We start from the raw sequence: 12,130 nt of genomic DNA on the forward strand, positions 1-12,130 counted from the left end.
GTGATTATGGGCGGGGTTGTGATTGTTATCAGCAAGTACCCGTCCATAATCTCGTGAGCGCGCAAACCTCACCAGCCGTCACACCGTGCTCAGGGTACATGCTAGACTGTATGGGCTGCTTGCAGGGATGACGTCCCTTTTGTCACTTGATAGGGACGTGTTCAAAATACTATCACATGACAAAGGGACGTCATCCCTGGAAGCAGCACATACAGTCTAGCATCTACGCTGAGCACAGTGTGAGGGGCGGCATACAGGACCAGGAGGCAGAATAACGGACGCCAGAAAGCCCGCCCCCGTGTCACATTTACACTATCTGAATACAAAAAGGTACCACTTTATAAACTCTTTATTTTAGTCTCACATGGGGCACAATAACAGGAACATTGCTAGAATGCAGCCCAGGAGCTGCAGAGGGGGAATCTTTTAGGTTTTGGGCGAAATTTCTGCTGACAGGTTCCCTTTAAGATCTCTAGCAATGACTTGTCTTCCTCTATTATAAATGCTTGAACTGACGGTTCTTTCCGTTGTCCAGTTGTCATTTGTTTGTAACAGAACCAGTATTTTAAAAATACTGGATCCGTTAAAAACAAATGCGCACTTTAGTTACCACTTTGCATCCGTTTTATACAGTTTGTAACAGATCCATTTCCTATAGGCGTGCACCAATTATACATTTTGTCATTGTTGTTTCAATATATTAAGTATTTTATCAATAGGAGAAAATCACTGCAGGACTAGCTGCCCGCTTGCCTCCTGGTCCATCCACACCCCCAGCAGCAGCTTACTGTCAATATACAGTGCAGATAGAAAGCAGCTAAATCAGTGGTGTGGGCAGGGTTCACTTTCTGAGCCCTGCTACATCTACATCAGAGAAAACTACAGCTGCTGCACAATGTAAACTAAGTGATACATCGCTGGAATCATCGAATCTTTTCCTACATTATACTCTGATTAGGTAGCAAAAACCTGCTGACAGATTCCATTTAAAAAAATAAAACCATTAAAGGGACTCTGTCAGCAGATTCTGCAATCTAACTTGAAGACAGCATGCTACAAGTGTTAAAAACAGAAATTTCAGCACTGCCTCTGTTATCTCACAGTTTTTGTTTATCTGTAATGTTAACTTAAGCCTCTTATCTTTATCATTAGTTTGTCTCAGCAGCACTATAGTCCAACTCTGCCCCCTCTGTGATTAGCAGTTTCTATCTATTGAAATGCACACTGAAAGCCTGGTGTGGGCGAGGACAGCTTTCCCAGCACTGCTACATGCAAAATCTCACATCCTTCACTGTGTTAGAACGGCGGCAGCCACTAATCTAAGTCCCTACAACATGCTGCTCTCTGATGCGTTAGAACAAAATCTGCTGGCAGATTGCTTTTAATGAATGACATTACAGATGATCATTCATTATGATCCGTTCCAGAGACTTTATTTTTTTTAAAAAAATAATGTATACAGTTGCAATCCATTTTTTTGTTTTCTTGTATAAGGCTATGTGCGCACGTCGCGTAAAAACATGCAGTTACGCTGCGCTTTGTAGCGCAGCGTAACTGCATGCGTCCTGCGTCCCCTGCACAGTCTATGGAGACTGTGCAGGGGCCGTGCGCACGTGGCGTTTAAGAGCGCAGCGCTTCGGCTACTGCCGAAGCGCTGCGCAAAAAGAAGTGACATGTCACTTCTTTCCTGCGCTTTGCCGGCAGCTCCTGCTCTGTCTATGGCAGGAGCTGCAGGCAGAGCGCATGGAATCGGCGCTCACTACGGACATTTCTGCAGCGATCTAAAGCGCACATGTGCTCTTCAGATCGCTGCAGAAATTTCTGCAGGGCTTGTACGCAACGTGCGCACATAGCCTTACAGTGAAGTGCATTACATTTTAGGACAATTCCATCCATATTCAAATGAACGGATCCTTTAGTGGATGATATTATTTTTGTATTTGTCATCCCAAAATGGACTGAAAAGTGAAAATACCTAGTGGATGTGTGATCAGAGCCTAGCAATACTATAGAATCTTGCCTTCGGAAAAGACATCTTTCTACCCCCCCCCCCCCCCCAATCCACCTCCACCCACCCCAAAAAACCTTCTGTCTTGCTTATTACAGCTATTAAAGTCACAGATGTGAAAAAGATTGTACCTATGTTTTATCTGTTCTAAGTGGGAGGCGTAAGTCTTTTATTCTCCTGCTGATTGGTGGGTGTTCAACTGTTAAGACCCCATCACTGGTCTGGAGAACTGGACTCAAAAGACCCCATTAAAATTAAGAGACCCTTTTTCTCACTAAACACAGCATGGATCTCAGCCTATTTTAAATGAATCTGCCAAATATTTCTCTTTCTAAAAAAAAAAAAAAAAGCCCCTAAAACATATGATGGCGACATACGGTAGTATTTATGGTTGTGTATTGCGTCATCCTTACAATAGGTCTGGTCTTACAGCACAAATTGTGAGAATTAAAGAAATTCTGGAGACTAATGAAAAGTTCTGTCTGTATCGCACAGGTAATCTGGCTCAGTCAAGGGCACGGGTGACAGCAGCATCTAGATCTCTACCACCTCAGCTCAATGCTGGACGCATTAAGGTCAGTATATGAATGGACTAGTAAAACTGCTGCCATGTAGTCCACTGATTGGCTGCTTTCTGCCTATGCCCAGTGTTCGCATAAAGCTACCAATCAGTGGTGTGGGCGGGGTTATACAGGGCTCAGCATTCAGAGAACTGGTAGATCTGTACAGGGATTTTACCAAAATTGCAGCAAATGAGTAAAGTAAGTGACATCGCTGGAATCAGGGTCTCTGTCTCTTTTTGAGGCTCCTCTCAAATGGGATTATCAACAAAAATCTCAAAAGTTCACTATGCCACTAATAAATGCATAGAAATCTCAATATTCTCAAAATACACTGGGGGCTGCCCTCAAGAATAAAGAATAAAGTGGCAAGTACAGTATAAAAACAATGTTTAGTAAATAAATTACCAACAATGTATAAAAAAATTAATGTATGGGGAAACATGATTTGGATACAGGGTTATTGCTTGCTAAATAATGTATAGCAGGTTAAATGTTTTGATGTAGTACCTACAAACTGTGTAAGTACAACCACAAGAAAATTCTACAAGAAGGCTTGGTGACCAAAATGTATGTATCCCGAGACATATGTGTGTCTAGAGACATTGTAGGGCAAAAAAAAAGTGTTACAGCAGTGTATGGTGCACATACCTAGGTGTCTGCTGGTAGGTCCCTGGCCCCGACGTGCGTTTCGTCATCATTTCCTCAGGGGGGCATGCTTCCCTGGCCATGATGTCGGGAGTTGGATACACATATATATATATATCCTTATAGATGAGGTTATTTGGATGAGCTGGCCATTCACAGTGCTGTGTTTAGGTGGTCTCACTTAATTTAACACCGGTGACTTACTAATGGTAACAAACCTCATGGTACTTGCTGTGCTCCTGTGACCCATGTGCTACTACAGTGGGATTACTGAGGCTGGAATAATTGAAGGCTTTTCACCCTTCTGTGTAATGACTGCCTCATACCCAAACATTTTCTCATTTTTCAATTAGGTTGACACAATGGAAATGATGCGACATCCGGAAGAAACGACAAATATGAAAAGACAGACTGTGGCTTCTTATTTTAGGGTTGGTAGACTTTTCTTGTATGCTGAAATAATTCTAACTAAAGATTCCAAGAATTTATGTACAAACGCTGATATTGCATAAAAGATCACATTTTTAGAAAATAACTAAGATTCATTCAGTAATTATGGAGCTATATAAATTACCGTATTTACCAGCATATAAGATGACTTTTTAACCCCTAAAAATCTTCTCAAAAGTCGGAGGTCATCTTATACGCTGGGTGTCATATTATACGGCAGTGCACGGTGCCATCATGGCTTTACACACAATAAAAAATATTCTCACCTGTCCTCCGTTCCCACGGTGCCTCCAGCTGCTTCTTGCAGTCCGCAGGCAAGTCCCCTCCGTGATAGCGACCGATGCACGGAGCAGCAGCTGCAGGATGTCGTCATGGTTTTACTGCAGTTGAATGCTTTAGGGCGCCACAAAGCATTCAGCTGAAGTAAAGCCGTGACAGCAGCAGCGGTAGCCCTTTGTATTGGACACAATCATGGAGTGGTCTATGTGCCTGCGGTCTACAAGAAGCACTCCTCCATGATCGTGTCCAATACACAGGGCCACCGCTGCTGTCAGCGCTTAACTGCAGCTGAATGCTTTGTGGCGCTGTAAAGCATTCAACTGCAGTAAAGCCATGATGACATCCTGCAGCGGCGGCTCCAGAAGCAACTGCAAAGAGGCCCCCATGGGAACGGAGGACAAGTGAGATCCTCTTTTATTGTGTGTAAACTATGGCATAATAGGGATCAAGGGGGGAACCAGCAGGAGGGCATTATTAAACAATGGGCATATTACAGCAGGGGACATTACTGCAGGGGGCATTACTAAACATTGGGGACATTACTTCAGGGGGCATTACTAAACATTGGGGACATTACTGCATAGGACATTACTAAACAATGGGGACATTACTGCAGGGGACATTACTAAAAAATGGGCACATTACTGCATAGGACATTACTAAACAATGGGCACATTACTGCATAGGACATTACTAAACAATGTGGACATTACTGCAGGGGACATTACTAAACAATGTGGACATTACTGCAGGGGACATTACTAAACAATGGGGACATTACTTCAGGGGACATTACTAAACAATGGGCACATTACTGCATAGGACATTACTAAACAATGGGCACATTACTGCATAGGACATTACTAAACAATGTGGACATTACTGCAGGGGACATTACTAAACAATGGGCACATTACTGCAGGGGACATTACTAAACAATGGGGACATTACTTTAGGGGACATTACTAAACAATGGGCACATTACTGCATAGGACATTACTAAACAATGGGGACATTACTACAGGGGACATTACTAAACAATGGGCACATTACTGCATAGGACATTACTAAACAATGGGGACATTACTGCAGGGGACATTACTAAACAATGGGCACATTACTGCATAGGACATTACTAAACAATGGGGACATTACTGCAGGGGACATTACTAAACAATGGGCACATTACTGCATAGGACATTACTAAACAATGGGGACATTACTGCAGGGGACATTACTAAACAATGGGCACATTACTGCATAGGACATTACTAAACAATGGGCACATTACTGCATAGGACATTACTAAACAATGTGGACATTACTGCAGGGGACATTACTAAACAATGGGGACATTACTGCAGGGGGCATTACTAAACATTGGGGACATTACTGCAGGGGACATTACTAAACAATGTGGACATTACTAAACAATGGGGACATTACTGCAGGGAACATTACTAAACAATGGGGACATTACTTTTTTTGTACAACACTATGATTAAAGTACCACTCCAACGGGTTCATTTTTCAGCGCTACAGTTTTGCTTTTAATTTAAAGTCCCTGACCCTTGAATTATACTTACCTGCCACCATTTTCACATTTTATTTTTGGCACCACTTCAATCCTGCAGCACCATCTTATGACCGCAACTTCTGACTAACCGAATGTCAGAATCAATGGTTACAAGTGCTCTATATAAGTCTATGAGAGCCTGAATGAGGCCAGAACCAGGCTCTCATAGACTTACATTGAGTTGTGACTTCTAGATTGGTCCAGCAAACACTGGAGAGCTCCTACAGGTCACAAACTGCTGGAGACCAAACAGAGCGGACCCAATAGAAGATGATGACAGCGGAGGAGAAGTATAAGACTCAGGCCAGAGACCTTAGAATAGTATCACCACTCCAGCACTACAATAACAAAAACATAAAAAACACTGGACTGGTGTTTTAACTTTTGACAATCTTTTCAGTCCAAATTATTCAAACCTTAGCAAAAAAAAAAGGCCGCAACAAGAAATGCTAGGTAGGTTTAAGTGCAAAAAATAAAATGTGAGAGCAAGCTGTAATATAGATTAGATATAGATAGTCTTGTGTTCGGTTGTCAAAGTGGACTAATAAAGCAAGTGTGCAAAACCGACATGCCCAGTAAAATGTCTACATTTCTAAAACATATTTTTCTTCTTTTTATTATTAAACAAAATGTGACCCCCTCCCTAAAATGACATAATAAGATATGCTAGATGAGTACATGAAAATAAAATAAAATAAAAAAACGAAAATAAAACAGCATCTGCAAAATTTGACTTCTAAAACAAATGTTAAAAACTATTGTTCAGTTATTTGGAAGTTCTGATCACATGCAAGTAATTCTGAAAGGACATATTAAAGGGGTGTAATGATGAAGACAATTTCTGGACATTTTCCTAATTTGAGCACATAGGTCCCCGTCCCCTCATTGGGACCCCCTCCTATGAGCCAGAATTGACAGCCACTCTGAGTGATTCCTGTCCTGCAGGGCAACAGCACTATATTTTGTTGGAAAAAACAGGTTTTTTTTATATATACGGTAATGATTCGACAAAAGGAGGTGTTTGCCAGGGGCGCCAGAGTGAAGGACTGGGGAGGCCAATTGTTTGCAAGGTTGGGGAGTGTGAGTGCATTCTGAAAGAGACTTTCTTTTAGTTTATCTGTCTCTTCATTCTGTCTCTTCTTTCTTGCATAGTACTCTCTCATGGACTTGTTATCGAAAATGGTGGTTGGACAGCCTCATTTTGTTCGTTGCATTAAACCAAATGATGACCGAGAGGCAATGAAGTTCTGTCGGGAAAGAGTGCTCATGCAATTGCGCTACACGGGGATTCTGGAAACCGTCAATATTCGAAGACAAGGATATTCACATCGTATTTTGTTTGATGAATTCCTGAAAAGGTAAAAAAAGGCAATGAAAAATATAAAACCTTTATGGTTTAATGCAGCAATGTAGTAATATTTTGCATCCACTCACTTCTCTGATTGTTCTGTCCAAAATGGGAGCCAGGCAAAGGCGTAGCAGCACTGTAACTTTATTAAAGGGAACCTATTATCAGATTTGGCGGCCACCACCAGTGAGCTGTTATATAGAGCATTCTAGAATACTGTATATAAGAGTCCAGGCTGCTGTGTATAACGTAAAAAACACTTTGATAATACTCACCTAAGGGGCGGTCTGGTCCAGTGGGTGTCACTGCTTTCCAGTCCGGCTCCTCCTCTCTCCAGTCTGGCACCTCCTCTCTCCGGTCCGGCGCCTCCTCATTGCGGCGATTGCCATCCTCCTTCTTCTGAGGCCCGTGTGCATGACACGTCCTACATCATGCACACTAGCTTGATAGTTATATAGGGCATTCTAGAATACTGTATATAAGAGCCCAGGTTGCATTGTATAATGTAAAAAACACTTTTAGAATACTCACCTAGTGGGTGATCAGATTCGGCGCCTCCTCTCTGCGGTGATCTTTGTCCTCCTTCTGCCCAGCCCAGTGTGGATGACGCATGTACGTCATCAACACAGACCAACACTGTAGTCTGTGCAGGCGCACATTGATCTGCTCTGCTTAGGGCAGATCAAAGTACTGTAAAGCGCAGGTGCAAGGAAAGGTTAAAGACCGCCCACGCATGTGCACTACAATACTTTGATCTGCCCTGAGCAAAGCAGATCAAAGTGCACCTGCCCAGGACCTCAGTGCCAGTGTGGATGATGTAGGATGCGTCATGCACATACGGGCCTGAAATGAAGGAGGACACCGATCGCTGTAGAGAGGAGGCGCCGGACCGGAGAGAGGAGGCGCCGGACCGGAGAGCAGTGAAACACGTCAGACTCGACCACACCATAAGTGACTATTATAAAGGTGTTTTTTACATTTTACAGAGCAGTTTGTTTGTTTTTCATGTTTAAAAGGGTTGTATCACCCCTTCTCATTTCCCATGTTTGGCCCCATTAAATTAACAAAGATTATATTCACCTCCTGTATCGGCGCTCATGTTCCTTGGACTGATGTGAGGTTATTACATCACGTGAGCCCCAAGCCCAATAAACATTGGCTTCCGTCGACTCACCTTTGGACGTATGAGTGATCATCAGGTAGTGAGCAGCAGCAGGGTTTACTTCCTGTTAATTATTCATATGTCCGAAAATGGGGTGAGAGAAGCTGTAGTTATTGCATGATGTCATAATCTCACATAAGCCCCAGTAACACAAGCGTCAGCAATGTTGGAACCATGCCAGCACAAGAGGGAGGTGAGTATAAGCTTTTTTATTTTAATGTGGCCAAAAATGGGAAATGAGAAGGGGTTGACTGAGCAGTGGACAACCCCTTAAATTTCCTGCCACAAAGTGCTAAAGTGAGCACCTTACATTAAAGTATTAAATCATTGTATTACTTTTTGATGACATGCCACTGTGTAATTTTAAATTAAAAAAAATCTGATTTTTAAGAAAACATAATTAAAACGATATATCAAGCTCAATGTGCCAAAAAACTGTCTTTTATGACTTATACCATATTTATTATGTGATTTAGACACTTTCTGTGGCTTGCCTAACCAAGAATGTGGCATGCTGGAAAGAGGGTGTAGTGTGACTGTGCTGCCCCTGTGTCAGCAGCCAGGCTGCTCAGATCCGGGTCCGCGGTGGCTCGAGGGATCTCCAGACCCGGGGGTTCGGGGTCGCGTGCCCACTCGGAATAAAGGGGGAATATTTACAAGGGGTGTTATGTTTGAAGTTCGTGATGCGACCCGTGGTGTGTGGTAAGGTGGAGTACCACCGCTGCAGTTGGGAGTACACGGTGGCGATGGTGCGGGCAGCCAGGTGTTTAACCCCTCCACAGGTAGGGGGGATGCCTCGGGACTCGATGAGGGTGACGGGGAGGTGCCATTGGGACGGTAAAGGTCGCTTGAATACTCACTCAGTCCAATAACGCTGACACCAACAACTGTGGTAAACCAAAGTTCTTTTTTTTTCAACTGTAGAAAAGGTAAGATAAGATTAACATTTTTTTATTTACACATACATCCCTCATCAGGGAGGCCTGTCACTTAAACGTTACTAACATTTTTAAAGAGTTCATCTCCTCAACGATGGGACGCTACCGGTTTCAATGGTAGCGGAGGCTCAACCTGCTCCGTTGCAGCCTCTACCCATGACAGTCCAGTCCCAATGTCCCAGATCCCATTAACCTGCCACCCAAACAACCTGACCTGCTGCACACCTATGGTGGGTCAGTGACCAGGTTAAGGTCCCGGGCATTGTGTTAGACAACTCTGGTGGACACAGGAGGTGCAACTATATACAATACACAAGTTCGTGTTGGTCACGCTAGACCTGTGACCGTGGTCCATTTTTACTAAATATAAACCTAAAGGGTGCTTTACACGCTGCGACATCGCTAGCGATCTCGTTAGCGATGTGACATGCCAGATCGCAGATGCAATCTGCCAAGATCGCACATGTGACCGGCGCTATAAAAACGACCTATGTGTGATCTCGGCAGATCGCATCTAAGATCTGGCGTGTCACATCGCTAACGAGATCGCTAGCGATGTCGCAGCGTGTAAAGCACCCTTTACAGAGTCCATGTACCGGGTGTACATCCTTTAGCAATCTCCTCGCAAATCTGGTAACTTTCACTCTGTTCATTAAAACTGGTTAATTAGGCACTTATTTTTGGTAACATTTTCTATATGAAAAATAGCAAACTATGAAAAATAACAAACGAAAGCACCGATACCTAACAATTCTATGGCATCGTTAAACTACTGGTATTTTCAACATTTTTCAACACTCTTCTCTGTACACTCCACTGGGAGGCTGGTAGTCAACAGCGGCAGCTGGCACAACTTGCTCATTTACCATAGCGAGCCGCTTCACATCCTGGGCATACCAGCCCCGCTTGCTCCAGTGCCACGTGTAAGTGATCTCCTTCCCTGGCTCCAGATTACGGCCGCACGAGGCCCCTTCGTTGCGGCCCTCGAACACGAAAGGTGGCTTTCCTCAAATTTTCTTTCTCCCTCCGTGTACGGGCAACGATCTCCCACTGCCGCTGATCTTGGAGTTGTCATCGCTGGTGTCAGCTTTCGCTGGTGGTGTCGTTCCCAGTAGGGGGCGTCAGCGTCCGGTCTCAGCTCCCTAGCTGGCTCTGGTTTTATGTGGTCTCTTGCGGCTCCAACAGCCGTCAGGATGCCGTGCGGCAGTGGAACTGGGCGATCTTTAGGTTCCACTTCCGCATCTGCAGATTGAAGAACCGACTGCTCCGCAGCCGGGGTTGCAGGATCCGGGTGCTCCGCCTCTGAGGACAGGCCCGGTGATGTGGCTGAGTCTGGTCTGGACGGGGACCGGATGACCGCTGTCATGACGGGGATGAGGGGCAGCACCGTGGTTTCTGCAGCTGGAGCTTTACTTAGAGGCACCGAAGGTTCCGCTGCCGGGATGGTAGTGGGCAGCTCGGCGTCCGCCGAGGACGGGGTAGGTGACAGTGGAGTGCTCACTGCGAGCGGGGGCGGTCCAGATCCCTCAGCCGCTGTGGCCGGATTTGGGCAATCAGTAGGGACTGGGTAACCGCTTACCCTCTCTTCACGTGGGATTTCGATCTCACGGGCTCGCACCGCCATCGCCAGGCTCCTCATCTCTTCCCTCCAGTGGTTCAAGATAAACAGGAACTGCGTCTGCATTCTCCTGCACAGCTGCTCTGTCTCCTCCTCAATTCAAGTCACGGTCCCAGGAACAGCATATTTTGGTGACCAGTCCCACTCCGCCATCTTGCCTCTGCGTCGTCCAGGAATGTTATGGCAGAGTCCTGGCATTCCTGCTTCTCTTCCGCTGTAGTTACATTCCGCACGCCCCCTCGGTTTTCACTCAACACTCCTTCGCACGCTGTGGCCCTCTGGGAACTTCCGGTTCTGGCCTTACACTCAGGACGAAGAGCGGTGCTTCCGCTTTGCGCACTTTGACGGGGAAGATGGCGTTTTGGTGCGAAAAGATGGCGGAAAATGGTGGAATTGGCGGGAAAAGGAATTTTGACTCGCAGTTTTCGGCTCTAAGGCGCATGTCACCCAGGTAAGTGGGTCCTGCTCGGATCCTGTTCGTGCTGCCAAAGTTTCCAAGGTATGCCGCCCCCGCGTCAGCAGCCGGGCTGCTCAGATCCGGATCCGCGTTGGCTCAAGGGATCTCCAGATCCAGGGGTCGGGGTCGCGCGGCCACTCAGAATATAGGGGGAATATTTACACAGGGTGTTATGCTTGAAGTTCGTGACGCCACCCGTGGTGTGTGGTTAAGGTGGAGTACCATCGCTGAAGTTGGGAGTATCCGGTGGCGATGGAGTGGGCAGCCAGGTGTTTAACCCCTCCACGGGTAGGGGGGATGCCCCGGGACTCAATGAGACTGACGGGAAGGTTCTGTTGGGACGGTATGGGTCGCTTGTGTACTCAATCAGTCCAATAACGCTGACACTGACAACTGTGGTAAACCAAAGTTTTTGACACCGCTGCCGCTGGGAGGGAGCATGCCTGGATCTCGTGCCCGTTGGTGTTGCCTGTTAGTCTGTGACCTTTACCTTGGCACCTAGTTTCTCTGGCTGGTCCCTTGAGTATAAAACTGGTCGGGTCCTGCTCACCAGTATGGCTAACTGGGTGAGCTTGCTCTCAGGATTCACGCTTGGGATTTTCTGGAGCATATAGTGGGAAAGTCATATCCCCCTCGTTGCGCTAGTACCCCAATTTTGGAGCAGGTGGAGAATGGATCTTGAAGATTCCGTCCTCATTGGGTAAATTGTCAGGACGCCTGAAGCTTTTTCCTGACCTAGGGTCCACGTACCCCGTCGTGCCCTGGCCCCTGCCCAATGATGGCACAAGGCCGCCGGCTGTCCTCCTTGACAGTCCGTGCCCCTTGTCACCACCCCCTGCGACCAGGGTCCAGCTCCTACCAGGCCCAGACCAACGTCTGCCACCTAGTAGTTACAAGGAGCCCAGCTCCTGACCTCCTCTCACTTTCACCTCCAACATTACACTGCCTTGCTCCTGACACTCCTGACCTCCCCTGAACCAACCCCTCAAGTGGACGACCCTATTCCACTCAGGCCGTCCACTGGTGTGTCTGGTGGGTGTGGTGCAGAGTGTTCCTAGGATTTTGATTAGCTTGCTCTTGGCAACA

General features: G+C 45.9%; 1 protein-coding gene across 1 annotated transcript in view; it reads left to right on the forward strand.

Moving 5' to 3' along the window:
• MYO3B (myosin IIIB) overlaps window positions 1-12,130 on the forward strand; it is a 544,035-nt gene that overhangs the window by 347,787 nt on the left and 184,118 nt on the right. Inside the window, 3 exon segments of the mRNA XM_075319688.1 lie at window positions 2,523-2,529; window positions 3,570-3,647; window positions 6,674-6,879. Coding sequence (XP_075175803.1) covers window positions 2,523-2,529; window positions 3,570-3,647; window positions 6,674-6,879 — 291 coding nt within the window.

This window comes from Anomaloglossus baeobatrachus, chromosome 7, assembly GCF_048569485.1.
Source record: "Anomaloglossus baeobatrachus isolate aAnoBae1 chromosome 7, aAnoBae1.hap1, whole genome shotgun sequence".
Taxonomy (NCBI): domain Eukaryota; kingdom Metazoa; phylum Chordata; class Amphibia; order Anura; family Aromobatidae; genus Anomaloglossus; species Anomaloglossus baeobatrachus.